Source organism: Pseudophryne corroboree, chromosome 6, assembly GCF_028390025.1.
Source record: "Pseudophryne corroboree isolate aPseCor3 chromosome 6, aPseCor3.hap2, whole genome shotgun sequence".
Lineage (NCBI taxonomy): Eukaryota > Metazoa > Chordata > Amphibia > Anura > Myobatrachidae > Pseudophryne > Pseudophryne corroboree.
The window spans coordinates 489,558,478-489,581,131 of record NC_086449.1 but is presented as its reverse complement, the minus strand read 5'-3'; the positions used below and the strand labels follow the sequence as shown (position 1 = coordinate 489,581,131).

Below are 22,654 nucleotides of genomic sequence, written 5' to 3'. Positions count from 1 at the left end.
GTATTGCTTAGAAATTAAGCACGGATCTCTCCATGTGTACACCCCTTTACTAGAGAACCTTGAGAATAAATATTTTCAAATAGCATGATCTGATTGGTCTTTTTTTGCATGATATGTACAACATTAAAAATTTTTTAAAAGTTTGTGTACTTTTTACATTTTTGGTAAATGCAATAGACAGATTATATCAGTAACTATTGACTTTAATATTTCCTCATCAAAGGAGCGCATACATGAGGATGCTCATAATTTTTTCATACTGGACTCAAGAAAAAGCTTTGATCTTCAAAGTATAAAATTATTATTAAAAACTCAACAAATCTACTAATATTTTTTGGAGTGAGTCATGATATATATTTTCCTAAATTGTACATAGAATAGGGGTGTAACTCAAATATGTATAGTACGATGTTTTCTTTCATACAATGAAGAGAGCATTCTAGTGACTGCTATACAATACAGAGAGCATTTTAGTTACCAATATACAATTTATAGAGTATCTTAATGAGCAATATATAACACAGAGAACCTCTTAAAAATAATATACTATACAGAGATTACTTTTATAACAATATACAATACTGAAAACATTATTGTGACCTGTATACACTACAGAGAGCATTCTGGTGACCTATACAATACATATAAAATTTTAGTGATCTCTATACAAATCAGAAAAAGACTGTAGTGAATATATGCACCAAACTGCATTCTCTCTAATTGTGAGTGGTTATTTTAGAGAATGGGACATTTAACAGGATATTGCTACTAGCCACATGATACTGTACCTATTGTCATTACTGATTCTTCTGTTATCATCAATGTTGAAATTTTTTTATTATAAATTGTCATTACTGAATGCTATATTGTTTGTGTTATTGTTCATCTTATTGTTTGCACCAGAGCTGCACGAGTGTCTTATCAAATATTACCTACAGTACATTTCCAATTCTCAATCATCTCAGCAACTTTATCTTCTCCCCTCCTTATTTACTAAGTTACTGGCCTGCCAGTTACCTGGCCATTTAATAAATGTGCCAAGTAGCTTTTTCCTAGTGTGTGCTTGTGCACGTGTCTGAGTGACCACCAGCTATTTATCCTGAGTCAACCACAGGCAGACCTTGTCATTATCTGCCACCGCCAATTGGCATAAATAAATCAAACTGTGGCATTAACCACTGTTATTCCTCCCAGGTAAGCTGATGTTCCTGGCAGTGCAGGTGCTAGTCTAGTGATTACTATTTAATGTCAGTACTGTACAGAAATAAAATTATAAATAGATTGATTGACTATTACTGACATAATTACATGGAAACTTTATGAACTTTTCTCACTAACGGGACCGATGGATACTTATAAAACGAAACCTACTATTCATCAGTCTACCAATTACCATATATTCACAGACGTGTCCACGTGCACCTTTCACTAATTTAGTCATATGGTCAAATTAGCCATGCAATTTAATCTGCTATTTAGCCACGCCTTGTGATTGTTCTTGAGATACGCTACTTTAATCTGCTACTTTATGCAAATTATTTTGCAGCAAAAGAAAATGTGAATCCATCCAATCACTAATCGTGGTGGAGCATCTTAGCCGGTATGTAGTTATGTGACTTGCAGTTTCCTGACCACCGGTCACAATACTGACACCTACATCCCACCACTGAGTCGGCAACAGTGAGTCTGCAAGGAGCTTCTTTGCACTCGCCCCCCTCCCACCCTGCTGCATTCTATTTCCCGGGATCCCGACGCCAGTATGGTGACCGGAAGGATCCCAAGTGCCAGTCACTTATACCCATCCCTTTTAGCCATGTTCAGCATTTTGTGCCAAATAAAGCAAAATGGGAAAATGTATGAGGAGGACACATATCTGTCTGTTTGCTACATTGGGTGTTTAATCATTTATACCTGTTGCACTTCATTAGCTGTATATTGTGTTGTTTCATGTTGTTGTTCTTCTAGCATTTGCATGTTCAACTCTTCCAAGAATTCATTCCTTTCATCATCGAGCCAGCCTTCATCCAGCTGTAAAGAATACATTAGAACATCACATTAGTACTAACACATGGTAATATGGTGTGTGCCCTAATAGTAAAGCCTGGCCATTCCTTTCATCATAATGATTCTTTTGAAATACAAGCTTTTTATACTTTGCTTTACACCAAAATAAGAATGATAACATATTCATTACCAATGCCTTTCATCCTACACGTAAACAATAAAACTAATTTGTTGATAATTTGCAAACTCCCCTAACATTATGAAAAAGACATAAGTAGCAATAAACAGTTGTAAATGAGTATGTGCTGAGCAGCGTGTTTGCTGGTGTCAGATGGAGGGCAGGATGTTGCGATAGATAAAACTACTCATATTCACCACTATTTTATATTTTCACTTCAAAGCTAATTGTGCTGGAAAATTATGAATGATTTCAATACCAGAAATAAGTCTGGCCTGGAATCAGTAGATAATTTAAAACCGGCGCATATATATTGTACAGAAACTTTAAAGATGGTGCTGTACCTCAGAAGAGAGAGATGTTTAGGATTTTTATATCATTTTTAATGTTGGATATTGAGCCTGATTCTGAGCTGGGTATAAAGTAAGAAAGAGTAAATAACTGTGCACCAGGAAAATCCAACTTGCAATGCAAAGAGAACTAATAAATACAGTACACACTCTAGTTCTATGCTTTACCCCAAGAGCAGTGCACACTCTATTTCTAGGCTTTATCCCAAGAGCAGTGCACACTCTAGTTCTATGCTTTATCCCAAGAGCAGCGCACACTCTATGTCTATGCTTTACCCCAAGAGCAGCGCACACTCTATTTCTATGCTTTATACCAAGAGCAGCGCACACTCTATTTCTATGCTTTATCCCAAGAGCAGCGCACACTCTATTTCTATGCTTTATCCCAAGAGCAGTGCACACTTTATTTCTATGCTTTACCCCAAGAGCAGTGCACACTCTATTTCTATGCTTTATCCCAAGAGCAGTGCACACTTTATTTCTATGCTTTATACCAAGAGCAGCGCACACTCTATTTCTATGCTTTATCCCAAGAGCAGTGCACACTTTATTTCTATGCTTTACCCCAAGAGCAGTGCACACTCTAGTTCTATGCTTTACCCCAAGAGCAGTGCACACTCTATTTCCATGCTTTATCCCAAGAGCAGTGCACACACGATTTCTATGCTTTACCCCAAGAGCAGTGCACACTCTATTTCTATGCTTTACCCCAAGAGCAGTGCACACTCTAGTTCTATGCTTTATCCCAAGAGCAGTGCACACTCAATTTCTATGCTTTATCCCAAGAGCAGCGCACACTCTATTTCTATGCTTTATCCCAAGAGCAGCGCACACTCTATTTCTATGCTTTATACCAAGAGCAGCGCACACTCTATTTCTATGCTTTATCCCAAGAGCAGCGCACACTCTATTTCTATGCTTTATCCCAAGAGCAGTGCACACTTTATTTCTATGCTTTACCCCAAGAGCAGTGCACACTCTATTTCTATGCTTTATCCCAAGAGCAGTGCACACTTTATTTCTATGCTTTATACCAAGAGCAGCGCACACTCTATTTCTATGCTTTATCCCAAGAGCAGTGCACACTTTATTTCTATGCTTTACCCCAAGAGCAGTGCACACTCTAGTTCTATGCTTTATCCCAAGAGCAGTGCGCACTCTATTTCTATGCTTTACCCCAAGAGCAGTGCACACTCTAGTTCTATGCCTTACCCCAACAGCAGTGCACACTCCATTGCTTTGCTTAATCCCATGAGCAGTGCCACACTCTATTTCTATGCTTTATCCCAAGAGCAGTGCACACTCGATTTCTATGCTTTACCCCAAGAGCAGTGCACACTCTAGTTCTATGCTTTACCCCAAGAGCAGTGCACACTCTAGTTCTATGCTTTATCCCAAAAGCAGTGCACACTCTAGTTCTATGCTTTATCCCAAGAGCAGTGCACACTCTATTTCTTTCTATGCTTTATCCCAAGAGCAGTGCACACTCTAGTTCTATGCTTTATCCCAAGAGCAGTGCACACTATTTCTATGCTTATTCCCAAGAGCAGCGCACACTCTGTTTCTATGCTTTATATCAAGAGCAGCGCACACTCTATTGCTATGCTTTATCCCGAGAGCAGTGCACACTTTATTTCTATGCTTTACCCCAAGAGCAGTGCACACTCTAGTTCAATGCTTTATCCCAAGAGCAGTGCACACTCTAGTTCTATGCTTTACCCCAAGAGCAGTGCACACTCTATTTCCATGCTTTATCCCAAGAGCAGTGCACACACGATTTCTATGCTTTACCCCTAGTGCAGTGCACACTCTAGTTCTATGCTTTATCACAAGAGCAGTGCACACTCTGTTTCTATGATTTACCCCAAGAGCAGTGCACACTCTAGTTCTATGCTTTACCCCAAGAGCAGTGCACACTCTTTTTCCATGCTTTATCCCAAGAGCAGTGCACACTCTATTTCTATGCTTTACCCCAAGAGCAGTGCACACCCTATGTCTATGCTTTACCCCAAGAGCAGTGCACACTCTAGTTCTATGCCTTACCCCAATAGCAGTGCACACTCTATTGCTTTGCTTTATCCCAAGAGCAGTGCACACTCTATTTCTATGCTTTATCCCAAGAGCAGTGCACACTCTACTTCTATGCTTTACCCCAAGAGCAGTGCACACTCTAGTTCTATGCTTTATCCCAAGAGCAGTGCACACTCTATTTCTATGCTTTATCCCAAGAGCAGTGCACACTCTATTTCTATGCTTTATCCCAAGAGCAGTGCACACTCTATTTCCATGCTTTATCCCAAGAGCAGTGCACACACGATTTCTATGCTTTACCCCAAGTGCAGTGCACACTCTAGTTCTATGCTTTATCCCAAGAGCAGTGCACACTCTGTTTCTATGATTTACCCCAAGAGCAGTGCACACTCTAGTTCTATGCTTTACCCCAAGAGCAGTGCACACTCTATTTCCATGTTTTATCCCAAGAGCAGTGCACACTCTATTTCTATGCTTTACCTCAAGAGCAGTGCACACTCTATTTCTATGCTTTACCCCAAGAGCAGTGCACACTCTATTTCTATGCTTTACCCCAAGAGCAGTGCACACTCTAGTTCTATGCCTTACCCCAACAGCAGTGCACACTCTATTGCTTTGCTTTATCCCAAGAGCAGTGCACACTCTATTTCTATGCTTTATCCCAAGAGCAGTGCACACTCGATTTCTATGCTTTACCCCAAGAGCAGTGCACACTCTAGTTCTATGCTTCATCCCAAGAGCAGTGCACACTCTAGTTCTATGCTTTAACCCGAGAGCAGTGCACACTCTATTTCCATGCTTTATCCCAAGAGCAGTGCACACACGATTTCTATGCTTTACCCCAAGTGCAGTGCAGACTCTATTTCTATGCTTTATCCCAAGAGCAGTGCACACTTTATTTCTATGCTTTACCCCAAGAGCAGGGCACACTCTAGTTCTATGCTTTATCCCAAGAGCAGTGCACACTCTAGTTCTATGCTTTACCCCAAGAGCAGTGCACACTCTATTCCCATGCTTTATCCCAAGAGCAGTGCACACACGATTTCTATGCTTTACCCCAAGTACAGTGCACACTCTAGTTCTATGCTTTACCCCAAGAGCAGTGCACACTCTATTTCCATGCTTTATCCCAAGAGCAGTGCACACTCTAGTTCTATGCCTTACCCCAACAGCAGTGCACACTCTATTGCTTTGCTTTATCCCAAGAGCAGTGCACACTCTATTTCTATGCTTTATCCCAAGAGCAGTGCACACTCGATTTCTATGCTTTACCCCAAGAGCAGTGCACACTCTAGTTCTATGCTTTATCCCAAGAGCAGTGCACACTCCAGTTCTATGCTTTATCCCAAGAGCAGTGCACACTCGATTTCTATGCTTTACCCCAAGAGCAGTGCACACTCTAGTTCTATGCTTTATCCCAAGAGCAGTGCACACTCCAGTTCTATGCTTTATCCCAAGAGCAGTGCACACTCTATTTCTATGCTTTATCCCAAGAGCAGTGCACACTCTAGTTCTATGCTTTATCCCAAGAGCAGTGCACACTCTATTTCTATGCTTTACCCAAGAGCAGTGCACTCTCTATTTCTATGCTTTATCCCAAGAGCAGTGCACACTCTATTTCCATGCTTTATCCCAAGAGCAGTGCACACACGATTTCTATGCTTTACCCCAAGTGCAGTGCACACTCTATTTCCATGCTTTATTCCAAGAGCAGTGCACACTCTATTTCTTTGCTTTACCCCAAGAGCAGTGCACACTCTATTTCTATGCTTTACCCCAAGAGCAGTGCACACTCTAGTTCTATGCCTTACCCCAACAGCAGTGCACACTCTATTGCTTTGCTTTATCCCAAGAGCAGTGCACACTCTTTTTATATACTTTATCCCAAGAGCAGTGCACACTCGATTTCTATGCTTTACCCCAAGAGCAGTGCACACTCTAGTTCTATGCTTTATCCCAAGAGCAGTGCACACTCTAGTTCTATGCTTTATCCCAAGAGCAGTGCACACTCTATTTCTATGCTTTATCCCAAGAGCAGTGCACACTCTAGTTCTATGCTTTATCCCAAGAGCAGTGCACACTCTATTTCTATGCTTTATCCCAAGAGCAGTGCACACTCTATTTCTATGCTTTACCGCAAGAGCAGTGTACACTCTATTTCTATGCTTTATCCCAAGAGCAGTGCACACTCTATGTCTATGCTTTATCCCAAGAGCAGTGCACACTCTATGTCTATGCTTTACCCCAAGAGCAGTGCACACTCTATTTCCATGCTTTATCCCAAGAGCAGTGCACACTCTATTTCCATGCTTTATCCCAAGAGCAGTGCACACTCTATTTCTATGCCTTACCCCAACAGCAGTGCACACTCTATTGCTTTGCTTTATCCCAAGAGCAGTGCACACTCTATTTCTATGCTTTATCCCAAGAGCAGTGCACACTCGATTTCTATGCTTTACCCCAAGAGCAGTGCACACTCTAGTTCTATGCTTTATCCCAAGACCAGTGCACACTCCAGTTCTATGCTTTATCCCAAGAGCAGTGCACACTCGATTTCTATGCTTTACCCCAAGAGCAGTGCACACTCTAGTTCTATGCTTTATCCCAAGAGCAGTGCACACTCTATTGCTTTGCCCCAAGAGCAGTGCACACTCTATTGCTTTGCTTTATCCCAAGAGCAGTGCACACTCTATTTCTATGCTTTATCCCAAGAGCAGTGCACACTCTAGTTCTATGCTTTATCCCAAGAGCAGTGCACACTCTAGTTCTATGCTTTATCCCAAGAGCAGTGCACACTCTATTTCTATGCTTTATCCCAAGAGCAGTGCACACTTTATTTCTATGCTTTATCCCAAGAGCAGTGCACACTCTATTTCTATGCTTTATCCCAACAGCAGTGCATACTCTATTTCTATGCTTTACCACAAGAGCTGTGCACACTCTATTTCTATGCTTTACCACAAGAGCTGTGCACACTCTATTTCTATGCTTTACCGCAAGAGCAGTGCATACTCTATTTCTATGCTTAACCCCAAGAGCAGTGCACACTCTATTTCTATGCTTTACCCCAAGAGCAGTGCACACTCTATTTCTATGCTTTATCCCAAGAGCAGTGCACACTGTATTTCTATGCTTTATCTCAAGAGCAGTGCATACTCCATTTCTATGCTTTATCCCAAGAGCACATTCTATTTCCATGTTTTATCAAAATCATCACTTCAAATGGCATTTTTAATCAAAACTGGTATTTTCGAAGACAGTTTTCATCCAAATTTCAGATTTTCCTATCCTTGTCAAACACTAACATAAAAAAAACTTAATTGCTCATATTTTTATAGTGGACATTGAGAAAAATATATCTTAATGTCAGGCTCATTGAGTCTGCTGCCTTCATATAGTTACATTGTTACCAATTGCATTACTACATTATACTAAAGGATTTGTCAGCTTTCTTCGACATTTGTTTTAATAGCTAAATTTGCCAAACCTATATGATCTATTTTATAACTGCAACCCTCTTGCTTTTGATTTTTAATCTTTTTGGTATCTTATCTTATAATAGTGTCATCAATTTCAAGTATCTGTTAAGATTTACAGTTTCCTTACTCTGTGTATTTTAATGATCTGATGACACCGGCATTTGTCCCTCACCTCCTCATGTTAGGGTTGGCTGGTATAGAGTAGACACTGTATTTGGAGGATGTAGTGAAGGGATGCAGAAAGGGAAGTGAAAAAACCCTGTTTGTAAGAGAAAGTAAGTGGCAAGCATGCTAAAGTGTAGTCAGAATGATGAGAGAACGTTATGTAGACAGAGGCAAAGCAGAGCCAAAATAATAATAATAATAATATTCAAAAGCAAGGGGAAAAGGAGAGAGTAGACAGGAGGGAGACATGGGGCAAATGAGATAAGAGGTAGTGTCAAGATGAGGAAACCACGAGGAAACATGCAGATGAGGAACACATGCTCTCTGTATTATATAATGCTCAGTAGAATGATCTCTGTATTATTTGTCGGTCACTAGAATGCTTTCTGTATAAGAATGCTCTCTATTATATTGCAGTCTAGAGAATGCACTTTGTATTTTATATTGTTATTTCTTAATGCAGCTTGTATTTATTTGGATTTGTTCCAAAAATCAACATTTGGAAACAGCCCTCTACAAATTCTTCATGTTCCCCTGATGTAACATAAACTCACTCTTCTGCAGAGCGCGTCTAGTAAACATAGACAGGGTTTGAAATTGTAAAAACCTTATAGATTTTTTACACAATAAATGGGCATATATTTTAAATGGGATGCAGTTAAAATGCCGAAATCCCAACAGACGACAATGCCGCCGACCAGAATCCCAGCGCACCAGGGCTATTTCCACTCTATGGGTGTTCACGACACCCATAGAGTGGGAATAGATCGCGTGGCAAGTGTAACGAGCCACCATGCCAACAGCGTGGTGAGTGCAGTGAGCCCGCAAGGGGAGTCTTAGGACTCGTCCCGCTGCCAGCATTCTGGCGGGTGGGATGCCGCTGTCGAGATATTGACAGATGGCATTCCATGCAATTATTAGTTTCTTTAGTAATATAAATCTTGCAGTGCTTCAAGGATCATCATTCTGTGTATAACCAATTCAAACATTAAAAGAATTAAGATCCTATTTCCAAATTAAAAAAAACATAAATTATGCTGAACACACAGAAGCTTATACTACTGATGGGCCTGAGCACCTGTGCCACCTGAAATTGGCCATATGTATCAGTATTCAAGTTGGCCATACTCACAAGGGAAAACAAACTGGATATCTCCTGACTTGCTTGGGACCTGTTTGCCATATTGTCATATTAGGACAATAAATACAGTAGCATATGCACACTAACAATTACACCATTCAATCACATTTTTGAATATGCAATGAATTTTGGCTCCATTGTTATCAGCATTAGGCTGAGACATATACACAGCATGTATATATATATATATATATATATATATATATATATAGAATTCCTATATACAGTAGGCGGCACTCAAGAGACTGAATATTCTTTTGAAAGTTTTACTTTACTGCGTCTCATCATATATATATATATATATATATATATATAGAGAGAGAGAGAGAGATCGATAGATAGATAGATAGATAGATAGATAGATAGATAGATAGATAGATAGATAGATCTATGTATATTTATAAATATATATATAAATAAATATATATATATATATATGCTGTGCAAAAGTTTTAGGTGGGCATGAAAAATATGCTGTAATGTAAAATGCTTTCAAAAACAGAAAGCCCAGCAATTACCCGGCATTTCAGTGCCCCACCTTTTCACACAGAGAAGCAAATTACCAAGTCTAGAATTTCGGCCCGGTAATTTGCAGATCAACACGGGTATTTTGTCTGTGTGAAAGGGTCAATCCGGGTCGAACTTCCCAAGTCTCAAACCCTGGTAAATTCTAGGGATGAAGTCCCAGGAATTTCAACCCGGGTAGACCCTTTCACACAGAAAAAGGACCCGTGTTTTTCATGAAATTACAGAGTAGAACTGCTTCACCCGGTAATTTCAGTTTCTGTGTGAAAGGGGTATTTATAGTTTATTTGTATCAATTAACACAATGCCAAGTGAATGAACACAAGGATATATCTAAATCAAATCAATATTTCAATAATCCTTTGCCTTCAAATCAGCATCAGTTCTTCTAGGTACACTTGCACAGTTTTTGAGGGAACTTGGCAAGGAGGTTGTTCCAAACATCTTGGAGAACTAACCACAGATCTTCTATGAATGTAGGCTTGCGCAAACCCTTCTGTTGCCTCATGTACAGAGCTGTTTCTAGCCAATTTCGCTCCCAGTGCGAACACAAAAATTTGTGGATTCCCCCAGTTATGGGGGGTGAAAAAAACGTGCATGCCTTGGGAAAGGGGGCATGGTCTAGCAGAAAATAGGCGTGGCCTTGCTGAAATGGATGTAGTCTTGCAGGGAAATACTACCTTATACCATATTATGCCCCTAACACCAACAGTAATGCCCCTAGCACCATATTATGCCCCAAACACTGTGTGCAAGTGTACCTAGAAGAAGTGATGCTGTTCTCAAGTTAAAGGGTTATTTGGAAAAAAAAACTATTAACACGTCTATTTTTTAAAGCATTCTTACTTTGCAGCATTTAGTTCACACCTGCCTAAAACTTTTGCACATTACTGTATATATCACTGTACAGTATGTGGGTAACTTTATTCAATTGGTAAACTTGTCCTTTGTAAATCAAAATAATAAGCTTGCTACATTAAAAGCCAGATAAGCTCAGGGAGTATGACGCAGAGGCATCACCAGGTGTGGTGACACCCAGTGTGCACTCTGGACTACTCACCTCCCACCTGGCAATCTGAAAAGGGGGCATGGCCTAACAAAAAAGGGAGCGTGGCCTCATTGGGGTCTCCATTTCTTCACTCCGGGGGGGGGGGGGGCTGGCTGCCACCGGAGACCAGGCTGACTGCAGTGCCGGCTCTTCATGTGTGACAGGAGCTGAGTGCTGCCGGTGAATATCACACTGCAGCACTCAGCTCCTGTCACTGCAGTAGATCCGACACTTTGGTGTCACTCATTCCGAGGGTGACACCCGTGTGCAGGCCGCACCCCCCGCACCCAGCATGTGACGCCACTGGTATGAAGTATGCCTGCAAATGTGTAGAGGGTCTATAGAATATCTGAATAAAAGCATGTACTACAGCTTAGTTATTGACATAGGTGATTCATAATATTACTTTGGTTTGGGTTCGGTATGGCATTAAAGCGGTGAAGCGGGAGAGTGATACCGGCACAATATGTGCAGGTATACATTTACTCATCAATCACCTACCGGGTTATTGAATCTGAAAAGTTAGCTTAACTAAACCAGCTATCAACTACTGTATATAGCTAAAAGGTGTGTATCGTGTTACCATACCACTGCCGGGTTCACGGCATCGGAATACGCGGGGGGGATACTCGAGTGTGAGAAGCCCCTTGGGGCTCGCTGCACTCACCAAACTGCGGCCTCGGTGGTGACCTGTGGTCACTACGGTTTCTATTCCCACTCTATGGGTGTCGTGGACACGAGTGGGAATAGTCCCTGTTGGTTGGCATGCTGACCATCGGGATTGTGAAAAGGAGGGACATAGGAGGAGGTAATGTGACCGGCCGTCAGGAGACCACCGGTCACATAACTACATCCCAGAGCTAACACATCTAAATTGACTATAAATCAATGAGTTTGGCTCCGGAAGCTAAAACCATCTGAAGATGATGTTAGTCGCTGTAGCCTATGGGCTACAGATTACAGAGATCATGGGAAGGGCAGGTGTGGCTGCATACTAATACACTGACACGGGGGTCCGCAGCTTCATACTCTGACCCAGGGTGGACGGGGCAGCTGCATACACATATACTGACCGAGAGAATATGGGGCTCCATACACTGACCAGGGTACCCCAAATCCGTATCTTGCATAGGGCCCCATGAGGTCTAAATTTGCCTCTGCTCCTGAACATGAAATACACTTGCTCTACAACAGCTTATTTATTCTAGATATAATGTGCCACAACTGTTAATATTGTTTAGTGTTGTATTGTCTAAGGGTAACAAGTGTTTTTGCTATACTGTACAAGGGTTTTCTTTAAATGATGGTCTCCCTTTCCTGACCCACATTCATCCTATTCATGTCCCCTTTATTTCCTGCATAACAAAGTTTATATATCTTATTCTTATGTTTAGTATTATATTGTGCTACTTAGCAACTAAATGAAAAGATGAACATGCAGATCAAACATGTTCAGCTTCTAAAGTGTTGCAGTCTTTTCCTATTGCGACCTGATAATTTTTAGTGTAAATGTATTTTTATTCTGCTTTATTGCTAACAATGAGTTGATATGTTGTTGCTAGAACCACAGCTGTTATTTTCACTGAATGATGGATTTTGAAACTTCAAAAGAGCATCATTTCCACAACACTCAAACAATAAAGGTCAACACACAGTAAGTAATCATTTTAACAGAGAACTTTAAACATTGCCTTATTGTATTTAGCAATATATCTCTACTAACCGGTAAATCCAGCCTTGCAACCAGCAGAACAATCTTCCTGCATTCATCACTGGAAAGTAACGCCACAGCCTCCTCTCTGTTCTGGATATCTTGCCCATTAATCTAGAAAAGCAAATGAAACCTGAAAATTAGTTTCTATTTTCACAAATTAGCAAACAATAAAGGCTAGTATCTGTTCATTTCTAGGAAGTGATTGGACATCCAGACTCACAGAGGGCTCATCGTCAACTCTCAGTGGTAAATGCCTTCACTCAATTACGAGCTTACTATAAGAACAGTATTGATCGCTGAAGGATGCGAGCATCAGAGGAAGCAGTTATGTTCATAAATGTCCAAGCTGTGCCCCAGTAACATACATCTAGCAACACAATTAACCAGCCTCTGACAGGTGACGTTCATCTTTCTCCGTTCAGAGTAATGGAAGTGTCACTCTGAGATAATAGTGCTGGTGGTAGGAAGAACAGCAGCGCTACAGCTAAGATCAGTCACAATGCAGGCTTGCACAGAGCCAATTAGAGAGCTACACTATTATCTCTCATGAGGCAATACTTAAAAGACAATGTTGATTGCAACTCAGCTTTATCATTCTAAAATCCGATAAAACTATTTAAATACAGAGCAATATATAATATATATAAACAAGCAATTCACTCTTGTACTGTACCTTGCTTTGGCTGTATTACAAGTATTACAACATACTGTATAACAAGCTACACAATGTAAATCAAACAAATTTAATTAGATGACTGTGATATTAACGCTGCCAACTGTACAAATAACTAACATTAAAGTCATAAAACACCTTAATTAATGATACTGACTTTAAATTTAGCTATATTTTTATTTTATGAATGGGTAATAGAAGAGATGTATGTTCCCACAGCTTTTAAATAGTTCTGTAAGTAGAACATCATCAGCGTCATGATTCATGGACTGAGGAGCTCTGTGAATCAACCATCTACATGATGAAATATCATTGCTCTGTGCAATGAAGAGACCCAATTATAATAATGACCGTCCCAGGAGATTAGTTAAAAAAATGTTCTCTTTGGGTGAACAAAACTCCTCTACAGGCATAGTTTTTCATAATTACAACCAATTTCTTGTAAGTTCATTTCAAAGCTCTTCTGTCACTTAAGTATCCTTTCTGTTAGCACTTTACAGTGAACGCTCACAACTCACAAACAAACAGTGCTACTGGTATAGGTAACTAACTATAGAAAATAATCTAACTATTACTTTAAATAGAATAAAAAGTTTCAGGAGTTTGGGTACACAGTGATCATCCAGAAATGCAAACAGCAAATATATTTTGTGGATCTATAGAGCGTGAGTGGAATAAAACAGAAACACAGAAAACAGAAAATAACCAGAAGTCATAAGTACTTACACAAGATTCAACTAATATCTTACATATTGTGATAGGTTTCTATGCTATTCTATGCTATTTAAAGTTATTACTTCTAAAAAATGGACAAGCGGAGCATTACCCATAGCAGCCAATCAACTTATAGCTACTGTTTCTCAAGCACATTGTATAACATGATATGTATAAACTGGTTGCTATGAGCAACTTCTCCACTTGCCCACATCTTCACTCTTTAAAAGGATTAGTACAGCACAGATCAGACTAGTGGGCTCCACACTTGCAAAAGAGTAGATTTAGACTTGGACTAATAGTAAATTATGGTTTAGGATCCTAAAGTCTCAGATTAAGTTTATTGAGTTACATTTGAGTCTGGCCTTCTTGGTGTGAAATAATTACTGTTTATCAGCCTGAGCTACAGAGCCTCATGATTTACTTGAAAGAAGAGGCTGAAAAATAAGCTATTTCAAGACTTCCGCTATCCAGAATCTATTATTAGGAGGTCTTATTCTCCACCCCTGGACCTGATAGATCTTCTGCCCCTATATTAAGACTCTGCAGATCTCCCCAGTATGCACTACCATTTCTATGTATTGTGACAATCACTGGATTATCCTGTGTTTTTTTTTTTTTTTTTGCTTCTGATAGTTTTTAACTTAGAATACTCACTGTTGTTTTTATTCAGATTGAAAATAAACCAGGAATAACAGTTACCATTTGGCAAACAAAATGTCATATGTATTTGAGTGCCCTGAATTACAGCCTCAGACAGTGCTATAAACAATGAGGCAGTATGATAAACGTGCTTCCTCGTTTGTGGGGTATCTCCGGTCTCTAGGTTGACAGTAACTAGGTCGACAGTGTCTAGGTCAACCACTATTGGTCGACAGTAACTAGGTCGACAGGGTTTCTATACTCCTGATAATACTTCGGATCAATGACCCTTGGAGGTCATATTAATACAAGCTGAGCTTGTGCTGGTGGGATAGGATCAGGGTGTAGAGCCTGAGTGTCTACATCCCTCCTGAAGTCTAATAACATAGACTAACCAGAACATTTCCAATTTTTTGTGAGATAAAAATTCCCAATAGACCCATCAAATAGAGGTGACACCTCTCATAGATATTGGTGATCTACATGGGTAACAATATAGTTTGTTTAATTAATTGTAGTGGATTATAAAAGTGTGGATCTTTTTCTAGCAATTATGAGATAATAAAAGTTATGTTTTAATATTTTCATACTAACAATTTAAAAACAAGAGTGCACCCACACAAGAGTCTTCTGTAATTCCTTTTCTTCAGGGTTTCTAAGTTGACAGGATCTCTAGGGTGACATGTTCTAGGTCAACAGGTCAAAAGGAGATTTATGGTAGACTTACCATAGTTAAATCTCTTTCTGCGAGGTACACTGGGTTCCACAGGTAATACATTGGGGTGTAGAGTTGGATCTTGTTCCAGAGGCACCAACAGGCTAAAGCTTTGACTGTTCCCAGGATGCACTGCACTGCCTCCTCCATAACCCTGCCTCTGGACACTGGAGCTCAGTTTTGTTAACCAGTCCAATGCATTAGCAGGTAAGAGAGATGGTAGATGTTAGTCACATAGAACCACATTCTCACAACAGGAGAAGGGACCAGCGGCTAATGCCATACAAACCCAAAGACGCTAAGTGCGTCAGGGTGGGCGCCCTGTGGAACCCAGTGTACCTCGCAGAAAGAGATTTAACTATGGTAAGTCTACCATAAATCTCCTTTTCTGCAACGAGGTACACTGTGTTCCACAGGGAATAAATTAGGGATGTCCTAAAGCAGTTCCTTCTGGGAGGGGACGCACCGTAGCGGGCACAAGAACCCGGCGTCCAAAGGAAGCATCCTGGGAGGCAGAAGTATCAAAGGCATAGAACCTAATGAACGTGTTCACTGAAGACCACGTAGCCACCTTGCACAATTGTTCAGCGGACGCGTCTCGGCGGGCCGCCCAAGAAGGTTCAACAGACCAAGTAGAATGGGCTTTGATAGCAGCAGGAGCTGGGAGACCAGCCTGCGCATAGGCTTGTGCAATCACCATTCTAATTCATCTGAACAAGGTTTGCTTATTCACGGGCCAGCCAAGTTTGTGAAAACCAAAAAGTACAAGAAAGGTATCGGACCTCCTGAGAGAGGCAATCCTCTCTACGTAAATACGGAGAGCCTGTACCACATCCACAGACCGCTCTTTGGAGGACAAACCAGAAGATATATAATCCGGAACCACGATCTCTTGGTTAAGGTGAAAAGATGACACCACCCTAGGCAAATAACCAGGGCGAGTTCAAAGAACTGCCCGGTCACGGTTAAAAATCAGAAAAGGCGGACAGCAGGACAAAGCTCCGAAGTCTGACACCCTCCTAGCAGAGGCAATATCCAGCAGAAACACGACCTTAAGCGTAAGTTATTTAAAGTCCACAGACTCAAGAGGTTCAAATGGAGACTCTTGTAGGGCATTCAAGACAACAGACAGATCCTATGGAGCCACAGGAGGGACATAGGGAGGCTGAATCTGTAAAATGCCTTAAGTGAAAGTATGAATGTCAGGAATAGACACAATCTTCTTCTGAAACCACACCGACAAGGCAGAAATATGCACCTTGAGGGAGGCCAGATGAAGGCCTAAGTCTAGGCCTTGTTGCCGAAAAAGCCAAAAGTCTGGAAGTTCTGAAATTGTATGCATCATAATTCTTAGCAGCACACCAGGTGAAGTAAGAATTCCAGACTCTGTAATAATTCCGGGCAAAATCCAGTTTGTAAGCCATCAACATAGTTTGGACAACAGCCTTGGAGAATCCTTTGGCCCTCAGGAGTGAAGCTTCAAGAGCCACGCCGTCAAAGTCAGTCTGGCCATGTCTGGGTAGACATAAGGGCCCTGAACGAGGAGGTCTTGGCATTGAGGAAGTAGAAGAGGATGCTCGATTGATAGACCCTGCATGTCTGAGAACCAATGCTGCCTGGGCCACGCTGGAGCAACTAGAAGTAGTATTCATCCTTCTTGCTTGTACTTCCATAGTACCCTGGCCAGGAGTAACACTGGAGGGAATATGTATTGCACCTGAAAGTTCCATGGAACTGCCAGTGCGTCCACAAACACTGCCTTAGGATCCCTTGTCCTTGATTTGAATACCGGAACCTGTGATTGTGTCGAGACGCCATCAGGTCTATATCTGGTAGGCCCCACTTGTCCACTAGAAATTGAAAGACTTCCAGATGAAGACTCCACTCTCTGGCGTGTACGCCCTGATGACTGAGAAAATCTGCTTCCCAGTTGAGGACTCCGGAAATTAACACTGACGATATTGCTCGCAGATGGCGTTCCGCCCAACGAAGGATTTTTGACACTTCCATCATTGCCATGCGGCTTCAAGTGCCGCCTTGATGATTTATGTATGCCACCGTGGTGGCGTTGTCTGATTGTACTTGAACGGGCTTGTTTGTACCAGAGGCAGGGCAAGAGTCAAAGCATTGAACACTGCCCGCAATTCCAGAATGTTTATCGGGAGGAGAGATTCCTCCTTGGTCCACCGACCCTGGAGAGAGTGCTGCTCTAGCACCGTACCCCAACCCCGTAGTCAGTAGTACCCAGTTTGGGATCCAGAAGGTATGGCCTCTGCTCAACTGTTGGTCCTGGAGTCACCAGCTCAGTGACAGATGAACCTCCAGAGTCAAGGAGATTATTTGGGACCTGATCCAGTGAGGTCAGCCATCCCACTTGGAAAGGATTAACCTCTGAAGAGGGCGAAATTAATTTGAGCATACTCTATCATGTCAAAAGCAGACACCATGAGGCCTAGTACTTGCATCACCAAGTGTATCGACACTCTTGGGCGAGAGAGGAAGTATCTGATCCTGTCCTGAAGTTTCAGGACTCTCTCTGGAGATAGAAACAATCTTTGGTTGTGTGTATCCAGCAGTGCCCCCCAGGTGCACCATGCTCTGAGCAGGGACCAGCGAAGACTTTTTCCAGCTGATGAGCCACCCGTGGGCTTGTAGGAATTGGACCATCAGTTCCAGATGACTGAGAAGAACATCTTGGGAGTTCGCCAGGATCAGCAAGTCGTCCAGATACGGCAGGATCCTGATTCTCTGACGGCGGAGAATGGCCGTCATCACAGCCATGAACTTGGTGAAGATCCGAGGGGCCATGGCCAATCCAAACGGCAGAGTCCGGAATTGATATTGTAGGTTGCCAAAGCAAACTGCAGATATTGTTGATGCGATATGGCAATAGGTATATGCAGGTAAGCATCCTGTATGTTCAGGGATACCATATAATCTCCGGGTTCCATAGCCAGTACAATCGAGCGCAGCATTTCCATACGGAACTTGGACACTCTCACGAATTTGTTCAGTGATTTGAGGTTGATTATAGGCCAGAAGGACCCATTGGGTTTTGGGACTAGAAACAGGGTCAAATAGTATCCCCTGCCTCTCTGGGAAAGAGGTACCAGCACTACCACTCTCGTGTCCAGGAGGGATCGCACAACCAGGTGTAGAACTTGCGCTTTCAACGGATCTGAAGGGATAGCCGTCTTGCAAAACTGGCGAGGGGGACGTCGCTTGAAAGAGACTGTGTACCCAGGAGAGACAACTTCCCGCACCCAGGCATCTAATGTGGTCTTTAACCAGGCCTGGGTGAACTGCAGAAGTCAGCCTCCCACCCTGGGATCCCCCAGGGGCAGGCCCGCCGTGTCATGCAGCAGGCTTATCTTGTTTGGAAGCAGGCTGACTGGCGGCCCAGGATTGTTTAGGTTTGGGTTTAGTGGTTTTGGAAGCACGATCCTGTCTCGGGTATGCCTGACCTTTTGCTTTCCCTGGAGGTCGAAAGGAACGAAAAGTGGTACTCGGAGCAGAAGGATTAGTACTTGGGAGAAATGCTGTCTTAGCAGTTGCCAAGTCTGTCACAATCTTGTTCAGATCCTCCCCAAATAGGATGTATCTCTTAAAAGGGAGCACCTCCAAGATCTTTTTGGAGTCCAGGTCCACCTTCCAGGACCTCAACCACAGAATTCGGTGAGCCAGTATATACTTAGTAGATGCCTTGGCCGCCATTACACCTGCCTCAGAGGACACCTCCCGAATATAGTGGGAGGCGGTGGTAATGGGATCCGGTCTGAAGATCGACAGTGTCTAGGTCGACAATGTTTAGGTCGACCACTATAGGTCGACAGTCACTAGGTCGACATGGATGGAAGGTCGACAGGGTTTCTAGGTCGACATGTCTAAAGGTCGACATGAGTTTTTCACATTTTTTTTCTTTTTTTGAATTTTTTCATACTTAACGATCCACGTGGACTACGATTGGAACGATAAAGTGTGCCGAGCGAAGCGGTAGCCGAGCGAAGGCACCATGCCCGAAGCATGGCGAGCGAAGCGAGCCATGCGAGGGGACGCGGTGCACTAATTTGGGATCCCGGTCACTCTACAAAGAAAACGACACCAAAAAAAAAAAATATCCTCAAGTCGACCTTTAGACCTGTCGACCTAGCACATGTCAACCTAGAAACCCTGTCGACCTTCCATCCATGTCGACCTAGTGACTGTCGACCTATAGTGGTCGACCTTAACATTGTCGACCTAGACACTGTCGATTTGATGAACCACACCCGGTGGTAATATGAGACAGATATTGTCTGGCAGTGTCAGAAATATCCTGAGGTAGCTCTTCCTCTAATGCCTGAACCCATGATTCAATTCCTTTTGCGGCCCAGGAGGCTGATATAGTGGGTCTATGTACAGCACAGATAAGGGAGTAAATAGATTCAGGCATCCCTCCACATGCTTATCCGTCGGTTCCTTCAGTGAGGTGACAGTGGTGACAGGCAGAGTAGATGACACCACAAGACGGGCGACATGAGAGTCCACCGGCGGTGGAATTTTCCACTTGTTACTCAACTCCGCAGGGATAGGATAACAAGCCAGCATCTTCTTAGACAGAAGACCAGGATTCCTGACATATGTCTATTAAATGGTCAGAATGTGGTAAGACTACTTTAGCAACCTTCTGACATTTGAACTTATCAGGTTTCTTAGACACAGTAGTGGGATCTACCTCATCATCGATTTGTAGAATCAGCTTAATAGCCTCCACTAGGTCAGGAACATCAACCTGAGTTGTAGATTAATCGTCAGAAGCAACTATATCAGTGTCTGACGGATCAGTATATTCCCCATCCTTATCAGAAGAATTATCTGAAATATTAGTGGATTGTGAGGAGGAGGCGGCCCACTTAAAGGACCCATTGACCCCAAAGGGATGTGGGGTAGACTTTTGTCTCACTAAAGATTGATTTCATTGTTGTATCTGGGTAGACAAAGTGTCCGCCAAGGGCGGATTAACTACAGGTACAATATGTGGCTGCAATGGCACAGGAGGTGTCACAAGTGTATTCAGCATACTTGAGAAAGATGCCCAAGGTGTCTCCTGTTTGGCTACAGGAGCTGCGGGCTGACTGTGAGAAGTATGGCACCCAGTACACAAACCATCAGGTACAACTTCCCCTTCAGGTAAATCCGTGGTGCAAGCATTGCATGATGTAGAAGCATCCGTGGTTTTCCTGCCCTGTGTGGCAGACATTATTGTGAATGTAGCCCAGAGCCTAACAGTACAATAAAGCCAGACAAATACAATACCTGCAAATAAACTCCTGATTTATATGATAATAAATACAGGACACAAACAGAGAATTAAAGTGGCATGAGGTGACTGAAATACACAGTTAAACACACTAAACAGTATATACTGTGTAGCACTATCAATGAGACCCTGATGCACATAGCCTCCTAGGGTACAGAATACAGTGATAGCTATAGCTGGGATACACAGAGAGTGAAATCCATATAGCAGATGCAGGCACACACAGTCACAATGGTATTACAATGCAGAATTTATTTTAACACACAATAAAACTGCACTGGACTAGTAAATAGATAAGTATATATACACACCAATGCACAGCCAGAGACTGGATGGATATATGAGAATACTTGTACTATATATTCTGGTAGAGAGACACTTGTTCTTTACTAACACTGTCTTAAAACGACATGTAGAATACTTAAGTGACTGTATAATCACAGCGCTGAGCAAGCAGGCGGATTTACAGAAGGAGACTTAGCCCTGCAGTCCCGGAGACCAGGCGCAGCTACTTGTAGAAGATGGTGCCTAAATCTCAACCAGGGAGTGAGGGAGAGTGAAATGCAGCTCCAGGGTGGGAACATCAGCAGTAGATGGTGCCCAGAACTGGGAGAGGGGCTACAGGTCAGCGCTTTATCCCCTATGCTGGTCCTCACCACCAGGTACTGAGCAGCCTACGTACATTGGATTTTTTTTAAATCTGACCTGTGCTCCCTGCCCTGGTGGATGTAGTGAGGTTCCTGTGCAGTACAGTGTCCACGCCAGCGGTCCTGGGACCGCGACCGGAACGTGATTAACCGGTGGGGCCCTCCTGGGGGACCCTCTTACCTCCTCCCTGATGTGCAGCCACGCGATCCTGGAGAACGTCAGCGATGGTGTGCTTGTGGACCGGTGCGCCTCCGTTGCAAGTACCGGGGAACCAGCCGCGGGAGTATGCAGTGCTGCTGGGGAGGTGATGGAGCTGCAGCACAGCATGCCATAATGACATAGAAGGTGCTGCGGCCCTTGAGGTCTTCTAAAAAGCTCTTTTCAGGGCTGCCTAGCGCAGTCCCCACTGTTAAGTGACCTGCTATGCAGATACCAATTTACAAACTGAGCTCCAGTGTCCGAAGGCGGGGTTATGGAGGAGGCTGTGCAGTGCATTCTGGGAACAGTCAAAGCTTTAGCCTGTTGGTGCCTCTGGATCAAGATCTACAGAACTCTACACCCCGATGTATTCCCTGTGGAACACAGTGTACCCCGCTGCAGAAAGTAAAGTTTTATCAAGATTAAGGGTTATATCATGGAAAAATTTAATTTACAATTAAATAATAGAAGATAATTTAATAACAGTACAGGTATTTCCCACATTCAGGAGTAGAAAATAAGATACAGCCATGCTTATCTTGGCCTTTAATAGGATTAATTGATCCAGGGCAGTCAGACTTAATCCCCTGCTGTAATGACTTAATCCCCTGCTGTATTGTTCTCTGTATTGTACTGCAGCTAAGAACAATAGATGAAGGGTTTACGCTAATAAACCATGGTGTGTCTAGGCACAGCAAAGAAGTCAAGATAAATGTGGCTCCATCTGTATACGCAAATAAAGAAAGATCATTTAATAATAATGAAAATAAATCTCCCTTTTAGGCCAAATGGTTCAGCAATGTGATCTTTGTGTTCTTATCTAATGCCAAAATGACTAATAGTATTACTTCCTCTCCTATCACCCCATCACAGCCCTGTCAGCAAGCATACTGTACATGTTTCAGGAGATGCTATCCTTCTTCAGCAGACTAGATTTCCTCCTTCTAGGCCACACAGGCAGATGGATAAATATATCGGAGCACAAAAATATAATGTGTGTAATTTAAGATTAAAATACTACCCATTGCTCTGAAAAGACTACTGATTTCTAGCTATAACAATGACAGCAGTGGATGTACAGTACTTGTACTTCTGTGGGAAAATTGTCACTTGTTTAAGCGTGTTTCTAT

General features: G+C 42.4%; 1 protein-coding gene across 2 annotated transcripts in view; it reads right to left on the bottom strand.

Moving 5' to 3' along the window:
- PDZRN4 (PDZ domain containing ring finger 4) overlaps positions 1-22,654 on the bottom strand; it is a 334,033-nt gene that overhangs the window by 3,184 nt on the left and 308,195 nt on the right. For both annotated transcript variants that reach the window (XM_063927315.1, XM_063927316.1), the window contains exons 6-7: positions 12,645-12,746; positions 1,912-2,028 (exon numbers count right to left, since the gene is read on the bottom strand). In XM_063927315.1, the coding sequence (XP_063783385.1) occupies positions 1,912-2,028; positions 12,645-12,746 (219 nt within the window). The remainder of the gene's footprint in view (positions 1-1,911; positions 2,029-12,644; positions 12,747-22,654) is intronic.